This window comes from Canis lupus, chromosome 15, assembly GCF_048164855.1.
Source record: "Canis lupus baileyi chromosome 15, mCanLup2.hap1, whole genome shotgun sequence".
Lineage (NCBI taxonomy): Eukaryota > Metazoa > Chordata > Mammalia > Carnivora > Canidae > Canis > Canis lupus.
The window spans coordinates 27,987,663-28,006,165 of NC_132852.1; the positions used below are offsets into that span (position 1 = coordinate 27,987,663).

Sequence of the window (18,503 nt, forward strand, 5' to 3'; positions counted from 1 at the left end):
AAAAAAATTCGAAAGCTGAAAATACAATGACTACACTGAAAAATTTTATTTTTTTGCACTAAAAATTTTTAATAAAGAGTTTCAAAAGTAGAGGAATCAGCAACCTGGGGATTAAAAATCATCCAGTCAAAAAAAAAAAATCATCCAGTCAGAGTTGCAAAATGAAAAAAGAATGAAAAAGAATTAAGAAAACCTGTGGGATTTACTGGACAATCAAAAGAAACAATACTCATGGTATGAGAATTCCAGAAGAGAAAGGGAGAAAGTATATGTAAAGCAATACTGGCAAAAGACTTCCCAAACCTGGGAGAGAAAAGGGACATTCAGACCCTGAGGCCCAAAAGAAAAGGCCCCAATTAGGTTGGACCCAAATAGGGATACACCAAGACACATTAAAAAAAAAAAAAAAAAAGTTGTTAAAAATCAAAGAAAGAGGGCAGCCCCAGTGGCACAGCAGTTTAGCGCCACCTGCAGCCCGGAGCATGATCCTGGAGACCCGGGATTGAGTCCCACGTAGCCTGCTTCTCCCTCTACCTGTATCTCTGCCTCTCTCTCTGTGTCTCTCATGAATAAATAAAATCTTTTTTAAAAAATCAAAGAAAGAATTTTGAAAGCAGCAAAAGAAATTACATGCAAAGGAACCCACATAAGAATACTAGAGGACTTTTTTGGGGTACCTGGGTGGTTCAGCAGGTGAGCATCTGCTTTCTGCTCAGGTCGTGATCCCAGGGTCCTGGGATTGAGTCCCACACTGAGCTCCCCACGGGGAGCCTGATTCTCCTTCTGTGTCTGTCTCTCATGAATAAATTTTTTTTTAAATCAAAAAATTGAAATACAGAAAACACCTTGACTGTATTAAAAAATAAGATCCAATGAAATGCTGCCTACAAGACACTCACTTTAGCCTTAAAGACATACACAGACTAAGATTGAAGGGACGATAAAAGATACTTCAAAGAAATGATATCCCCCAAAAAAGGAGTAGCTACATATATCTCAGACAAAATAAACCTGAAATAAAAATGGTAAAAACATACAAAGGTCAATATATAATGATAAAGGTCAATCCTTCAGGAAGATATGACAACTGTAAATATTTATGCACCAGGGGATCCCTGGGTGGCTCAGCGGTTTGGCGCCTGCCTTCTAGCCCAGGACATGATCCTGGAGACCCAGGATCGAGTCCCGCGTCAGGCTCCCTACAGGGAGCCTGCTTCTCCCTCTGCCTGTGTCTCTGCCTCTCTCTCTCATGAATAAATAAAAATCTTCAAAAATATTTTTAAAAAAATATTTATGCACCAGTATCAGAGCCCTCAAATATGTAAAGCAAAAACTAACAGCTAAAAGGTAAAATAAAGAGCAATACATGAATAGTTGGGGGTTTAACACTCCACTCTCGACAATGAATGGATCATTCGGACAGAGAACCAACAGAAAACAGATCTGAACAATACTTATAGACCAAATGGACCCAACAACCACATATAGAACATTCTATCTGACAATAGCAAGCTACACGTTCATCTCAGGCACACATGTAACATTTTCTAGGATAAACCACATGGTAGGCCAAATAATAAGTGTCAGTAAATTTAAGAAGGCTGAAATCATGGTAAGTTATCTTCTCTGACCACAATGGTATGAAACTAGAAATCAATAAAAGAAAACTGGAAAAACCACAGATACATGGAAGTTGAACACGCTCCTGAACAACCAATGGATCAAAGAAAAAAATTAAATGAGAAATCAGAAAGTATCTTGAGACAAACAAAAGGGAAACCCAATCTACCAAAACTTATGGGATACAGCAAAAGCATTTTTTTTTAAGATTTTACTTATTTATTCATGAGAGATACACAGAGAGAGAGGCAGAGACACAGGCAGAGGGAGAAGCAGGCTCCCTGCAGGGAGCCCGACGGGGGACTCGACCCCAGGACTCCAGAATCCCACCCTGGGCCGAAGGCAGGCACTAAACCGCTGAGCCACCCAGGGATGCCCGAGGTTAACATTCAAAAATATTAAACTACAACAGCAAAAAAAAAAAAGAAAAATCCAACTAAAAACTGTATTTTTTTTTTTTTTTAAGATAGATACAGAGACATAGGCAGAGGGAGAAGCAGGCTCCATGTAGGGAGCCTGATGTGAGACTCGATCCCGGGACTCCAGGATCACGCCCTGAGCCAAAGGCAGATGCTCAACTGCTGAGCCACCCAGGCATCCCTAAAACCTGTATTTTCTCAAGAAAATATACAAATGGCCAACTGGCACATGAAAAAGATGCTCAACATCACTAATCATTAGGGGAATGCAAATTAAAATTACTATTAGCTAATAGAATGGCTAGCATCAGAAAAAAATGAACAAATGCCGGCAAGGATGTGGAAGAAAGGGAACCCTTGTGCACTAATGGTGGGATTGGAAACTGGTACAGCCACTATAGAAAACATGGAAGTTTCTCAAAATAAAAAAAAAAAAAAAAGTAGAACTACCAAGTGATCTAGCAATTTCACTTTTGGTAATATAGCTGAAGTAAAAGAGAATAGTATGTGTAAGAGCTATCTGCATCCCTACGGAAATAACTTAAACGTCTATTAAGAGATGAGTGGAGGGAATCCCTGGATGGCTCAGCGATTTGGTGCCTGCCTTCGACCCAGGGCGTGGCCCTGGAGTCTTGGGATCGAGTCCTACATCGGGCTCCCTGCATGGAGCCTGCTTCTCCCTCTGCCTGTGTCTCTGCCCCCCTCTCTCTCTCTCTCTGAATGAATAAATAAAATCTTAAAAAAAAAAAAAAGAGAGATGAGGGGAAACGAAACAAAAAAACCCCGGAAACTCACAGAAGAGATCACATTTGTGGTTACCAAAGGCAGGTTTGGGCCAGCGGAAATTGGACAGAGGTGGTTAAAAGGTACAAATTTCAGTTCCAAGTAAGTACTGGGATGTAATGTACAGCATGATGATAGTTAACCCTGCTCTGTGGTATATATGAAAGATGTATATGGTATATATTAAGAGCAAATTCTAAGAGTTCTCACCATATGGATAAAATTTTCTATTTTTTTATATGAGATGATGGGTGGTAACTAAACTTACTGCGGTTATCATTTCCTAATATATTTTAAGTGAAATCATTACGCTGGACACTCAGCAGCTGAGTGTCTGTCTTTGGCTCGGCATGATCCTGTGGTCTGGGATCGAGTCCCCTATCAGGCTCCTTGTGGGGAGCCTGCTTCTCTGCCTGTGTCTCTGCCACTCCCCCTCTCTGTCTCTCATGAATAAATAAAATCTTAAAAAATAAACTCCTGCTTTATGTCAACTATACCTAATATAACAGGGAAATACAACAGAATGGTGTTTATAGACCAAAAAGTAGGCATACTTAGAGATAAGCTAGCTTCAGAATTTTTACAAGAAAACTAGTCTTGGGGCAGCCCGGGTGGCTCAGCGGTTTAGCACTACGTTCGGCCCAGATTGTGATCCTGGAGACCCGGGATCGAGTCCCACATCAGCCTCCCTGCATGGAGCCTGCCTCTCTCTCTCTCATTCTGTGTCTCTCATGAATAAATAAATTAAATCCTTTTTTTTTTTTTTAAAGAAAGAAAACTAGTCTTATGTCATTAGACATTAAAAGTTCCTCCTTACAAGCAAAAAACAAAACCAAAAAACCAAAAAAACAAAACCCTGATACAAAGACACACTGAACATTCCATAATCTAAATTACTGTGGGGAGCCTCAGTTTTACATCTTCTGGGGCCATGTCTGGGGGCTGGGATGTAAGAAAGAGGAGACAAAGACAGGACTATATAAATGGATGAGAAATAAATCAAAAGGATAAAAAGAACTAAAACAGCAAAAAAGCTCATTTACATAAAGTACTTCCTGCTCTGGGTTACCATCACACCTTTCTTGAGAACACTGAATCTTTTTTTTTTATAATCCTCTGCAATTTCAATTTATGATATGAGGACTGTAAGAATCAACCCAAAGGACCACCATCCCAAGTGACAAGCAGAGATAAGGAAAACAAGTAGTTTGTAGTTTGCCATAGAAGGCTGGAATAACCACACAGACCTCCCTCCTGTAAATCACCATGACTGCTAAGAACCCACATATTTGATAATGGCTCTCATGAGTTCAGCAGGTGAAGACAGAGGGAGTCTCCCCCGCAAAAAAATCAGGGTCAAATTCCATGAGGGTTGGCGCAGGGTGTACAGATGATGTTCAAGTTGGCAAGATGACTCTATCCATCTTTGCTGGAGATGGCTTGAGCCCATGACTTGCAAAATCCAAGAAGCTAAATACTAATTTATGCTTTTAAAAATAAATATTAAAAATTACATATAGTGTATCTTTATTATCACATTTGCTAACAAGAGGCACGTCTTTTGTTCCAATTGTGAGATCCACATGCTTGGCACCACAGCACAAATCAGTCTTCCAACAACATCCCAAACATGCATCCTGTGGGAGTTAAAGACCGGAGCTGCCGTCTGCCATTGACAAGGACAGAAAGAAACAAACTGAATTCACGAACATCTTAGAGTTCCTTCTACAATGATTTTATTATAAATATGTTCTTTTGGAATAAACAAATATTGCATTCAAGACTATTTATCTGCCAACTTGTTCTAAAGTAATAAAGGAAGAAAAATGGAACCAGGAACCACTTAGAAATAGAAGTAGCAAAGACACCTGCATGCCATGCTAAGCGCCTTTCCCCCAGAAGTAACAGAAGGTTAACAGGGAATATCACATATCTCATTAGCCCATTCAATTAAAGAAAGCTTTGAGTTTGGTAATTTGCTCTTGTTCTGTAAACTGAACAGCTTCTCCCCTCAGTCCTAAGTAGCATGGGGAGACGTCCTCAGAGCCCAGCATCAACAAGAAAGATCTTGACTTTGTACTTATTAACTCCTGGCTCATGAACAAAACTGTTCCCTATTTGCCAGGAGCAATGTCAGAGTAGTCCTTCAGCACTCCAGCCAGGTGTTCGTTGTGGGTCTTAAACCGGCGCTTTTTCTGTGAAGCAGGCTTTTTCCTTCTCTGAATAGGGGCCTATAAGAAAAGGTAAAAACAGAAACAGCTACTCAGAAGGGCAGAATAGTGAGGATGTTATTAACAATGAGCAGAAACCTTTTTTCCTGCTTGGTGGACCAGCTTCATGTGCCAATCCCTCCCATGCACCCCAGCCTCCCCACTCTCCCCAGTATGCTTCCCAGCCACAAACGAGGCCAGAGTGACAGTGCCGAGCACAGCTCCACTGGGATAACTAGGCAGACACAAAAACCTCCCACAACTATCCTTGACACTAAGTGGATTCAAAAGAGGCAATAAAGTTCTTTTTCATTTCTATCATTAGGCTTAAAAATACATCCTCCATTACCAATAAAAAAGACCGGACATAAATATGGCTAAACACAGAGTTACACCAAATGGGGGAGTGGATGGGCACACAAAGATTTGTTAAATATTATTCCCCATTCTTTTCTGTGTACTTGAAATTTAAAGTCACATGATTAAAAAAACATCAACAAACTAAGCAATAACAGGAAAAGAGCTCATAAAGTGCTACAACTCCACGAATTCAAGGAGATCACTGGGCAATACACCTTGCCTTTTAAGAAGTCCTACAAATTCATTAAATAAACACACATACACACACAAAATCACAAAGAAGGCAAGTTCCAAAGACTGAGAGTAGAAAAGGGAAAGGGAGAGGGGAAGAGCAGCTACAGTTAGGGTGTTCCCCAAACCAGGTTCGTCCTTGGACTACAGACAACCAATTAGCAGGTACAAGGCAATTCCCGAGTTTTTCCATTATAAATCCCTCCACTGATGGGGCTTTCGGACTACGTGGTAACTGGTTCCTAAGGAATCTAAAAGCCGACAAGGACAACAGGGGTTGTGATAGGGGCTAAGGCAGAGCCAGGCATAGAGGCCACAGGGGTGGTAGATCGAGGGGGAAGGGAGTGCCATTAAGGCCAAGATGATGAAACAAAGTCCTTTTAGAATAGAAACCAGGAGGGAACAAATGGGCACTAGAGGACAGTCAGTATGACTTGAGTACTCACTGCTGGGACAAGGGCTGGAGGGGTAACGAGGAACGCTCCCACGTGCCTGGGTAGCAGCATCCGGGGGCAGAGATCCACTGGCCCCCAACACATCAGACAGGAACTGGTTTACATCTGACCAAGATCACTGATTAGGACACAGAAAAAACTAGAAGGGAGAACTGACTACCTCCTCTTCAGAGAGGCTCACAGTTCAAAGAATAGAGGATCACTTTTTTTTCCCCCCAAGAGACTACATACCACTTTCTTTGGTCCGGATTCCTGCATGGAAGAAATACCCTGTCGCTTCAGATATTCTTCAATTTTCTCCTCATCCATTGAATCCACAGTGACACTCCTCCAGAGTTTCTGAAACTCTACCAACAAGACAGCAGTTATTTTACAACAGATGTTTACAAGCTATAGCGTCTGTGACTGAATCCAGGACTCACGATGATCTCTGGTCTGAAGTAGCACATTTAAGATTTCGTTCTAAAATCACAGGCAGTGAGAAAAGAACACTCAAAGGCTGGACAGTGAGCAGCAGGAGGGCCTGAGACTACAAACTACGTCATCACGGACCAGAGCGTCATATTCTAATCTTAGTCTAGTGATGCCGGCCCAGGTCCCTGAGAACTCCCTGCAGTGGCCATTCTCTTTTTAGTCCAAAACTCCATTCTCTCCAATGAAATAGTTACAAATTCCTGTTCATTCTCTGAACAACATGAAGGGAGACAGGGACCGAAGATGTATATGGAGATAAGAAGCTGTAAGAGTTAACGAGACTTTTGAAACCAAATAATCTGGAGATGAGTGACTGAGGCGTCAAAAAAACTCTTACACAGTTTGGGCTTTTTTTTTTTTTTTAAGATTTTTTTCATGAGACACACATAGAGAGAGAGAGAGAGGCAGAGACACAGGCAGAGGGAGAAGCAGGCTCCATGCAGAGAGCCTGACATGGGACTCGATCCCAGGTCTCCAGGATCATGCCCTGGGCTGAAGGCGGCACTAAACTGCTGAGCCACCTGGGCTGCCCGGGGTCAGTCATTTTAAAGAATGGCCTTCAGTTTGGGGTTGTCTAATACTTCTTCATGATTAAACTGAGGTTATAAATTTTTGACAATAAGGCCACAGAAATGACATTCCGCCCTTCTCAGCCCAAAGGGTACATGATGTCAAGGTCTCATTAACTGAGGCTGATAAACTGGTTGCGATTAAGCTGGTATCTCTCAGATTTCTCCATCGGGAAGCTATTCTTTTCCCCGTGTAATTAATGAGGATCTTGGAAACTAGCCCTTTATCTGATACGTCATTTGCAAATATCTTCTCCCATTCTGTAGGTTGTCTTTGAGTTTTGTTGACTGTATCCTTTGCTGTGCAAAAGCTTCTTATCTTGATGAAGTCCCAGTAGTTCATTTTTGCTTTTGTTTCTTTTGCCTTCGTGGATGTATCTTGTAAGAAGTTACTGTGGCCGAGTTCAAAAATGGTGTACCTGTGTTATCCTCTAGGATTTTGATGGAATCTTGTCTCACATTTAGATCTTTCATCCATTTTGAGTTTATCTTTGTGTATGGTGCAAGAGAGTGGTCTAGTTTCATTCTTCTGCATGTGGATGTCCAATTTTCCCAGCACCATTTATTGAAGAGACGGTCTTTCTTCCAATCGATAGTCTTTCCTCCTTTATCAAATATTAGTTGACCATAAAGTTCAGGGTCCACTTCTGGGTTCTCTATTCTGTTCCATTGATCTATGTGTCTGTTTTTGTGCCAGTACCACACTGTCTTGATGACCACAGCTTTGTAGTACAACCTGAAATCTGGCATTGTGATGCCCCCAGCTCTGGTTTTCTTTTTTACAATTCCCCTGGCTATTCAGGGTCTTTTCTGATTCCACACAAATCTTAAAATAATTTGTTCTAACTCTCTGAAGAAAGTCCATGGTATTTTGATAGGGATTGCATTAAACGTATATATTGCCGTGGGTAACACTGACATTTTCACAGTATTAGTTCTGCCGATCCATGAGCATGGAATATTTTTCCATCTCTTTGTGTCTTCCTCAATTTCTTTCAGAAGTGTTCTATAGTTTTTAGGGTATAGGTCCTTTACCTCTTTGGTGAGGTTTATTCCTAGGTATCTTATGCTTTTGGGTGCAATTGTAAATGGGATTGATTCCTTAATTTCTCTTTCTTCAGTCTCATTGTGTATAGAAATGCCACTGACTTCTGGGCATTGATTTTGTATCCTGCCACGCTGCCAAATTGCTGTATGAGTTCTAGCAATCTTCGGGTGAAGGCTTTTGGGTTTTCTATGTAGAGTATCATGTCATCGGCGAAGAGGGAGAGTTTGACTTCTTCTTTGCCAATTTGAATGCCTTTAATGTCTTTTTGTTGTCTGATTGCTGAGGCTAGGACTTCCAGTACTATGTTAAATAGCAGTGGTGAGAGTGGACATCCCTGTCTTGTTCCTGATCTTAGGGGAAAGGCTCCCAGTGCTTCCCCATTGAGAATGATCTTTGCTGTGGGCTTTTCGTAGATGGCTTTTAAGATTTTGAGGAAAGTTCCCTCTATCCCTACACTCTGAAGAGTTTTGATCAGGAATGGATGCTGTATTTTGCCAAATGCTTTCTCTGCATCTAATGAGAGGATCATATGGTTCTTGGTTTTTCTCTTGCTGATATGATGAATCACATTGATTGTTTTACGAGTGTTGAACCAGCCTTGTGTCCCGGGGATAAATCCTACTTGGTCATGGTGAATAATTTTCTTAATGTACTGTTGGATCCTATTGGCCAGTATCTTGTTGAGAATTTTTGCATCCATGTTCATCAGGGATATTGGTCTGTAATTCTCCCTTTTGGTGGGGTTTTGGAATTAAGGTGATGCTGGCCTCATAGAACGAATTTGGAAGTACTCCATCTCTATCTTTCCAAACAGCTTTAGGAGAATAGGTATGGTTTCTTCTTTCAATGTTTGATAGAATTCCCCAGGGAAGCCATCTGGCCCTGGACTCTTGTGTCTTGGGAGGTTTTTGATGACTGCTTCAATTTCCTCCCTGGTTATTGGCCTGTTCAGGTTTTCTATTTCTTCCTGATCCAGCTTTGGTAGTTTGTGGCTTTCCAGAAATGCGTCCATTTCTTCTAGATTGCCTAATTTATTGGCGTATAGCTGTTCATAATATGTTTTTAAAATCGTTTGTATTTCCTTGGTGTTGGTAGTGATCTCTCCTTTCTCATTCATGATTTTATTAATTTGAGTCTTCTCTCTCCTTTTTAATAAGGCTGGCTAATGGTTTATCTATCTTATTAATTCTTTCAAAGAACCAACTCCTAGTTTTGTTGATCTGTTCCACAGTTCTTCTGGTCTCGATTTCGTTAAGTTCTGCTCGAATCTTTATTAACTCTCTTCTTCTGCTGGGTGCAGGATCTATTTGCTGTTTTTTCCTCTAGCTCCTTTAGGTGTAAGGTTAGCTTTTGTATTTGAGTTCTTTCCAGTTTTTGGATGGATGCTTGTATTGCGATGTATTTCCCCCTCCGGACTGCTTTTGCTGTATCCCAAAGATTTTGAACGGTTGTATCTTCATTCTCATTAGTTTCCATGAATCTTTTTAATTCTTCCTTAATTTCCTGGTTGACCCTTTCCTCTTTTAGCAGGATGGTCCTTAACCTCCACGTGTTTGAAGTCCTTCCAAACTTCTTGTTGTGATTTAGTTCTAATTTCAAGGCATTATGGTCTGAGAATATGCAGGGGATGATCCCAATCTTTTGGTATCGGTTCAGACTCGATTTGTGACCCAGTATGTGGTCTATTCTGGAGAAGTTCCATGCGCACTTGAGAAGAATGTGTATTCAGCTGAGTTTGGATGTAAAGTTCTACAGATATCTGTGAAATCCATCTGGTCCAGTGTATCATTTAAAGCTCTCGTTTCTTTGGAGATGTTGTGTTTAGAAGACCTATCAAGTGTAGAAAGCGCTAGATTGAAGTCACCAAGTATAAGTGTATTATTATCTAAGTATGTCTTAACTTTGGTTATTAATTGATTGATTTATTTGGCAGCTCCCACATTCGGGGCATACATATTGAGGATTGTTAAGTCCTCTTGTTGGATAGATCTTTTAAGTATGAGATAGTGTCCCTCTTCATCTCTCACTACAGTCTTCGGGGTAAATTTTAGTTTATCTGATATAAGGATGGCTACCCCTTTCTTTTTTTTTTTTTAATATTTTATTTATTTATTCATGAGAGACACAGAGAGAAGCAGAGATATAGGCAGAGGGAAAAGCAGGCTCCATGCAGGGAGCCCGATGCGGGACTTGATCCCGGGACTCCAAGATCACGCCCCGGGCCAAAGGCAGGAGCCAAACCACTGAGCCACTCAGGGATCCCCTACCCCTGCTTTCTTTTGAGGACCATTTGAATGGTAAATCGTTCTCCAACCTTTTATTTTCAGGCTGTAGGTGTCCTTCTGTCTAAAATGAGTCTCTTGTAGACAGCAAATAGATGGGTCCTGCTTTTTTACCCAGTCTGAAACCCTGCACCTTTTGATGGGGTCATTAAGCCGTTCATGTTCAGAGTTACTATTGAAAGATATGAGTTTAGTGTCATCATGATATCTATTCAGTCCTTGTTTTTGTGGATTGTTCCACTGAACTTCTTCTTAAAGGGGAATTTTAAGAGTCCCCCTTAAAATTTCTTGCAGAGCTGGTTTGGAGGTCACATATTCTTTCAGTTCCTGCCTGTCTTGGAAGCTCTCCTTCCATTCTCTCCTTCTCTCTCCTTCCATTCTGAATGAGAGCCTTGCTGGATAAAGTATTCTGGGTTGCATGTTCTTCTCATTTAGGACCCTGAATATATCCTGCCAGCCCTTTCTGGCCTGCCAGGTCTCTGTGGAGAGGTCTGCTGTTACCCTAATACTCCTCCCCATAAAAGTCAGGGATTTCTTGTCTCTTGCTGCTTTAAGGATCTTCTCTTTATCTTTGGAATTTGCAGGCTTCACTATTAAATGTCGAGGTGTTGAACGGTTTTTATTGATTTTAGGGGGGATCTATTTCCTGGATCTGAATGCCTGTTTCCCTTCCCAGATTAGGAAAGTTTTCAGCTATAATTTGTTCAAATACATATTCTGGACCTCTGTCCCTTTCGGCATCTTCAGGAACCCCAATTAAACGTAGGTTTTTCTTCCTCGGGCTGTCATTTATTTCCCTTAGTCTATCCTCATGGTCTTTTAATTGTGTCTTTTTTCCTCAGTTTCCTTCTTTGCCATCAACTTGTCTTCTATGTCATTCACTCGTTCTTCCACCTCGTTAACCCTCGTCGTTAGGACTTCTAGTTTGGATTGCATCTCATTCAATTGATTTTTTTATTTCTGCCTGATTAGATCTAAATTCTGCAGTCATGAAGTCTCTTGAGTCCTTTATGCTTTTTTCTAGAGCCACGAGTATCTTTATAATAATGCTTCTGAATTGGCTTTCTGACATTGAATTGTAATCCAAATTTTGTAACTCTGTGGGAGAGAGGACTATTTCTGATTCTTTCTTTTGAGGGGAGGTTTTCCTTCTAGTCATTTTGCTCAGTGCAGAGTGGCCAAAAACAAGTTGTATTGGGAAAAGGAGAAAAAGAGAGGAGAGAAGGAAAGAAAAAAGAAAAAGGAAAAAAGGAAGAAAAAAAGAAAAAAAGAAGAAAATGGAAAGAAAAAGAAAGAAAGGAAAAAAAAAAGGGTGGGGAAGCAAACAGAAATAAAAAATAAAAAAAAAAGAAACCACGGGGGAGTATCTTCTGATTCTGTATACTTTAAGTCCCTTGACTTCCCCTGGAACTTGTCCGTCTAGCTGGTCTTCTGGGGGAGGGGCCTGTTGTGCTGATTTTCAGGTGTTAGCACTTGGGGGAGCTGCTCTGCCCCCTGCCTGGTGCAGGGCTCAGTGGGGGTTGTTTACCCCGTGAGGCCCCAGGAGGAACAACCGCAGTGGCGGCGGCCAGCTCTAGAGCCCCGGATTCAGCTCCCACAGTAGCTCCAGAGCTCTCGGTCTGCAGAGGCCTGGATGCTCCGGGGGCGGCGGGACCACTGATCTGCTCAGCTCGGGGCAGGAGTGTCCTCGCTGTCCTGGGCCCTCCTCCTGGCCTCTGCCTGTCCCGAGGGGAGGCCAGATCCTGGGCTGTGTCCCCGGTGCCCAATGCTCCCGGGGCTGCGCTGTTGGATTCGCGCTCCTGGCCGCGCAGCCCCCTCCGCGGAGCCGCCGCCCGAGCCCCTCAGAGTTGCTCCCAGAGCCACGCAGTCCCCTCCGCGTGGGGTCTCTTCCTCTGCTGGAGCCGCCTTGGAGCTGCGCCCCTAAAGATTTTTTTCATGAAAGACACAGGGGCGTGGGGGCAGAGACACAGGCAGAGGGAGAAGCAGGCTCCATGCAGGGAGCCCGATGTGGGACTCGATCCCAGGACTCCAGGATCACGTTGGGCCCACTTTAGAGTCTAAGTCTAAAGCAGTGAAGCCAAAGTGGGCTCCAGGTAGGGCCAAGGTCAGAGGTAATAGAGTAGACAGCTCTGCAGCTGTGTGAAGCCATGTCCCAGGCAACAGCAGGCCCCACGCCTGCCCCACACAGCCAGCACAGAGAAGTGTGTCCCAGCCTGGGCAGGGATACGGCAGACAGCTCCCACTCTGTCTGGCCTGCACCCTCCTAGCTGTAGCATTCCTGGTGCCCTTAGGAGCTACCACCCAACAATAGCTGAGATGGCAGCTCCCTGTGCACTAGTGTGGCAGCCTCACCAGTTGGCCTTCACTGCCTTGATGTCACTCATGAGGTTCTGGGCCAGGCAGATACCAAAGATCTGGGGGAGGGCGATGCCCACAAAGAGCCCGGCCCCAACACGGAGGCTGTCCTGCAGCCACTTCTCAAACTGGCCCGTGCAGCCTATGGTGTGGGTGGAGCCCTGCTGCTCCAACTCCAGCCTGAGCTGGTTCCTGCAACCACACTGGGTGCTGAGCACTTCTTCTGCTGTGTCCCTGACGCAGCAGAAGGGGATCCTGCAGTGCTCCCCGCTCAGGTTCAAGTCAGTGCAGTTGAAACAGATATTGAAGTGCCATTAGGCCCTTTGGCTCCAGAGCAAAACCAATATTCTGGAGCAAAGAGACAGTAGAGGTTAACGTCTTCCTGACAGGGCTTGACACTGTTACTGATGGAAGAAACTGAGCTGGCCTCAAATCCAGTCCTTGAATACAAAGGACAGGATCCCTGTTGCCAAACTCCAGGAAGAAAATGAGGCTGAGGAACTTGAGCAAGAAGGTGTTCTCCCAGAGAGCCCAAGATAGCCATCAAAGCGCAGCACCAACACAAAGCCTCCAACCACTACAAACAGCCACGTGGGGTCACGGGCTCCCAGATGGGTCAGTGCTGAGATGTTGGGAGAACACCCTTCTCACCCCAGGCCCAGAGGCCAGTGGCCAGGAACAGGGCCTCCCAGCACCCAGAAGATGTCAAAGCCAAAAAGGAAGTAGTTCCCATAGCAATCGACCTCTGGTTCTTGAAGTGATGCTGCTTGCCCGGCAACCGGAACTGGGGTTGGTCAGCCCTCCATGAGCCACCCTGGGGTAGAGCTGCCCAGGCTATACCACATCCTCTTTATCCATTCATCAATCCATGTATGTGGGGATCCCTGGGTGCCTCAGCAGCTTGGCGCCTGCCTTTGGCCCAGGGCGTGACCCTGGAGTCCTGGGATCGAGTCCCACGTTGGGCTCCCTGCATGGGGCCTGCTTCTCCCTCAGCCTGTGTCTCTGCCTCTCTCTATCTCTCATGAATGAATAAATTTTTTAAAAAAATCCATGGATATTTGGGCTGCTTCCATATTGTAAAAATAATCTTGCTATAAACAGAGGGGTGCATGTACCCCTGAGTCAGTGTTTTTGTATCTTCTGGGTAAATATCCAGTAGTGCAATTGCTGGATCCTAACATAGTTCTGTTTTTAACTTTGTGAGGAACATCCATACTGCTTTCCACAGGGGCTGTGCTAGCACATTACTTTTAACCCAGGTCTTCTTCATATTTAAAGAGAGTTTCTAATAGACAGTATATACTAGGGCCTGCTTTTGTTTCTAATCTGCAAATCTGTCATAATTATTATGTTTAGACAATTTACATCTGTCTCAATTATTATGTTTGAACAATTTAAAGTATTCAGATGATTTTGGATGTTTAAACAGATTAAAGTCTTAATTAGTATGTTAAATGATTTAACATAATTATTAATAATGGTTGGAATAAAATCTATCATCTTACCATTTCTATTTGTTCCAGGTACTCTTCTGCTTTTTTCCTTCCATTTCTGTGTTCATTTGGATTATTTTTTCTGATTACATTTTATACTTGCTATTGGCACACTATACTTTTTTATTGAGATACAACTGACATTTAACACTGTATTAGGTTTAGGTGTAAAACACAATCATTTGATATAGACATATATAAAAAAATGATTACCAAAGTAATACCCATCACACACAGTTTTTTTTTGTGTGTTGAGAACTTTTAAGATCTACTCTCTTTCCAATGTATAATACAGTACTTTTAAGTATAGTTCCTTCTTTTTTGAAAACAATTTTAGTGGTTGTCCTATGGTTTATAATACATATATAATTAATCAGAGCCTAGTCGCAAGTAAATTATACCAGTTCACATATAATGTAAACATGCTATATACAATACTGGGGGCACCTCAGTGGCACAGCTGATTAAGTGTCTGACTCTTCATTTTGGCTCAGGTCATGAGACTGATCCCCATGTTGGGCTCCATGCTTGGTGGGTGGGGACTCTGCTTGAGATTCTCTCCCTCTCCCTCCACCCCAGTCCTACTCACACACCCCCTCTCTAAAATAAATCAACCTTGGGGCACCTGGGTGACTCAGTCAAGTGTCTGCCTTTGGCTCAGGTGATCTCAGAGGTTGTAGGATGGACCCTGCATGGGGGGGAGGGGAATCTCCACTCAGCAGGGGCTCTGCTTCTCCTCCTCTTTCTCAAATAAATAAAAATCTTTAAAAACAGGGACGCCTGGGTGGCTCAGCAGTTGAGCGTCTGCCTTTGGCCTGAGACGTGATCTGGGATTCGGGATCGAGTCTTGCATCGGGCTTCCTGCATGGAGCCTGCTTCTCCCTCTTCCTGTGTCTCTGCCTCTCTCTCTCTCTGTGCCTCTCATAAATAAATAAAATCTTGGAGAAAAAAAATTTTAAAACATAAATAAATCTTTAAAAATAAAAAGATGTTATAATAGTATCTTTCCCTCTGACCTTTCAGCTATCATAAATTTTACTTCTATATTTGCTGTAAACATAAAATACATTTCTATTACTTTTCCTTTATACTGCTATCTTTTTATTTTTAAAGATTTTAAAATTTATTTCAGAGAGAGAGAGCAAGAGAGACAGCACAAGGGGTAGGGGCGGCACAGAAGGAGAAGTAGAGTCCCCACTGAACAGGAAATGACATGGGGCTTGATCCCAGTACCCTGGGATCATGACCTAAGCCTAAGGCAGATGCTTAACTGACTCAGCCACCCAAGCACCCTTTTTCTTTTTTCTTAAGTAGGCTCCAGAACCCAATGCGAAGCTCAAGCTCAGAACCCTGAGATCAAGACCTGAGCGGAGATCAAGAGTGGGACACTTATCATAAATAAATAAAAATTAAAAAAAATTAAAAAAAGGGATCCCTGGGTGGCGCAGCAGTTTAGCGCCTGCCTTTGGCCCAGGGTGCGATCCTGGAGACCCGGGATCGAATCCCACGTCAGGCTCCCGGTGCATGGAGCCTGCTTCTCCCTCTGCCTGTGTCTCTGCCCCTCTCTCTGTGTATGCCTATCATTAAAAAAAAAAAAAAAAAAAAGAGTGGGACACCTAACCAACTGACCCACTCAGGTGTCCCTTGAGCTCAACTGATAAGAAAAAAATTTTATTATATTTTTTAAGAGTTTTAATTAGAAAAACATGAATTTTATATTCATCTTCTACTTACAGCACACCTACTTATCTATATAGATTCAGGCTACTATCTAATATCATATCCCTTTTGCTTGAAAGAATTTCCTTAGTGAATCTGGTGACGCAGGTCTAATGACAATGAATTAACTCCGTTTCTGTGATACCCAGAGAATATTACTCTGAAAAACCATTTCTCCTTCATTTTTAAAAGACTGGTTTTGTGGAGCACCTGGGTGGCTCAATTGGTTAAGCAACTGCCTTCAGCTCAGGTCATGACCTCAGGGTCCTGGATAGAGCCACACATCGGGCTCTCTGCTCAGTGGGGAGTCTGCTTCTCCCTCTCCCTCTGCCCTTCCCTTCACCTGTTCATTCTCCCTAATAAATAAAATGTTTAAAAAAAAAGAAAAAAACTGATTTTGCTGGGTAGAAAATTCTAGGTTGAAAGTTTTTCTCTTTTGATCCTGCACTGTCTTTTGGTTTCCGTAGGTTTAAGTGACAAGTCTGCAGCAATTCTTTTTTTCCTCTATACTTTCAGTATTTTCTAATCATCAACTTTCAGCCAGTTCGAATATTAACACATGGGTGTTTCTATTTGCTATTTGTTTTGGGGGACTATTAGTGTGGTATCTACCATTACTTTTTCAAAATCCTTGACCATTATTTCTTTTGTCCTATTCTTTCTTTTCTCCTTCTAAGATTTGAATTACACATTCAGAACATGTGATATTATTCCCTCATAGACAATGGGTGTTCTATTATTCAGTTTTCTCTTTGCATTTTAGTTCAGATAATTTGCAATGGGCCTATGTTAACGTTGACAGATTCTTTCTTTGGTTATGCCAAGTATATGATGAGCTTATTGAAGGGATTCTTTGTCTATTACAGTGTTGTTCACTTCTAAAATTTTCATTCAGGAGCACCAGCTTTGTGCAGTGGCAGTATCGTAGCCAATGAGGTTTACCCGAGGCGTGATTATTGCTAATTGAAAACTTCATTCAGGAGCACCTGGGTGGCTCGGTCAGTTAACTATCTGCCTTCAGCTCCCAGTCTCGGGGTCCTGGGATCAAACCCACAGCAGGCTCCCTGCTCAGCAAGGAGTCTGTTTCTCCCCCTCCTTCTCCCTCTGTGCTCGCTCTAAATAAATAAAAATCTTTTAAAATAGGAACTCCCAGGTGGCTCAGCAGTTGAGCATCTCCCTTTGGCTCAGGGTGTGATCCTGGGGTCCTGGAATCGAGTCCCACATCCAGCTCCTGGCAGGGAGTCTGCCTCTCCCTCTGTGTCCTTCATGAATAAATAATTTTTTTTTAAAGTCTTTTGACATAAAAAAAAAGGAAATAAAAATTTCATTTCATTTTCTTAGAATGTCTACCTTTGAAATATCTTACCTGATTGTGCATGTTACCTGCCTTTTCTACCAGAGGCCTTAACATATAAATCAGTTATCGTAAATTCCATGTCTAACAATTTCCAGTAACTGGGTCCTGAGGATTCTAACTCCCATCTCAATACTATATCACTTTTCTCCTTGTTTTTACACCTCATGGAGAGAGAGTGTAAATGTGTGCACGCAGGACATCCTCTGTAGGACAGCTGAGACTGAGATAAATAGTCTTTGTGTCTGGATATGACCATATCTTTCCTTATGCTAGGCCTTTAGTGTGTGGATGTAGAGTCATTCTATTGTCAGAATATGAGCTTGGTCTGGAATCTGTTGCTGCTGTGGATACCCATAATGCACCACAGGGTCAAATTGCTCTAGCCATACCTTGTGTTTAGGGAAGAGGCTTGTTTGCCACAGAGTTTTTTTTTTCTCAGTGTCTACTCAATCTATGGTTTTAGGTCTTCCACTTAGGCTGCATCTCATACGGTCTCTCTGCCTCCAAGCTCCTGTGACTCTCACAGAATTCCAGTTACCCATTCCTCTCCATCTCTTCCCCTGGTATGGAGTGGGATTCTCTGAAATTCTGATCAAGCCTTGGTCACAGACAAGTACTATGTTCTTGGTATCTGGCATGTAGCCTTCTCCATGTTCCTGCCCACCCCCTAAGCTAAAGTTCGGGGTCGAGCACATATTTCTGCCCCTTCCCCAGGGTGGAAGGCTTTCTTTCTGTTCCATTACCTCTGCAGTTTAAGGTTTCTGTCTCACAGCAGACAGGCAGAAGGACTCAGACAGGGCTTCATGTCTTTATAGAAGCATCTACCATTCCCTTCCTCCAGACTTGCCTAAAGACAACAGTACCCAGCCCTATATCTTTTCCATAAGCATCCAGTGAAAATTTATGGAAGATAGCCTGCAAGTAGGTATGAATTCTCTCCTATGGGTTCTCAGCTCCCAAGGATTCTGCATCTTCTTACTAATACAATTTAAGCCCTTAGCAGTTCTTTATAATTGTCGAGTGGTGTTCATTTTGTCTGTCCCAGGTAAACAAGTGCTTGCATCCCATCTTTTCAGAGGTGCCGGTTTTTCCTTAGATTTCAGGAAAGAGCTGCAACCTCAGGTCTCT

The 18,503-nt window shown here is 42.6% G+C and overlaps 1 protein-coding gene and 2 pseudogenes across 1 annotated transcript in view; 1 reads left to right on the forward strand and 2 right to left on the reverse strand.

The window, feature by feature from the left end:
• Positions 1-4,535: 4,535 nt before the first annotated feature.
• Positions 4,536-18,503, reverse strand: part of GTF2E2 (general transcription factor IIE subunit 2) — an 80,329-nt gene continuing 66,361 nt past the window's right edge. Inside the window, exons 7-8 of the mRNA XM_072776333.1 lie at positions 6,310-6,425; positions 4,536-5,053 (exon numbers count right to left, since the gene is read on the reverse strand). Of these exons, the coding sequence (XP_072632434.1) occupies positions 4,937-5,053; positions 6,310-6,425 (233 nt within the window). The 3' untranslated portion in view covers positions 4,536-4,936. The remainder of the gene's footprint in view (positions 5,054-6,309; positions 6,426-18,503) is intronic.
• On the reverse strand, positions 6,370-18,013 carry LOC140605361 (tetraspanin-17 pseudogene; annotated as a pseudogene).
• LOC140605552 (U4 spliceosomal RNA) lies at positions 16,921-16,998 on the forward strand (annotated as a pseudogene).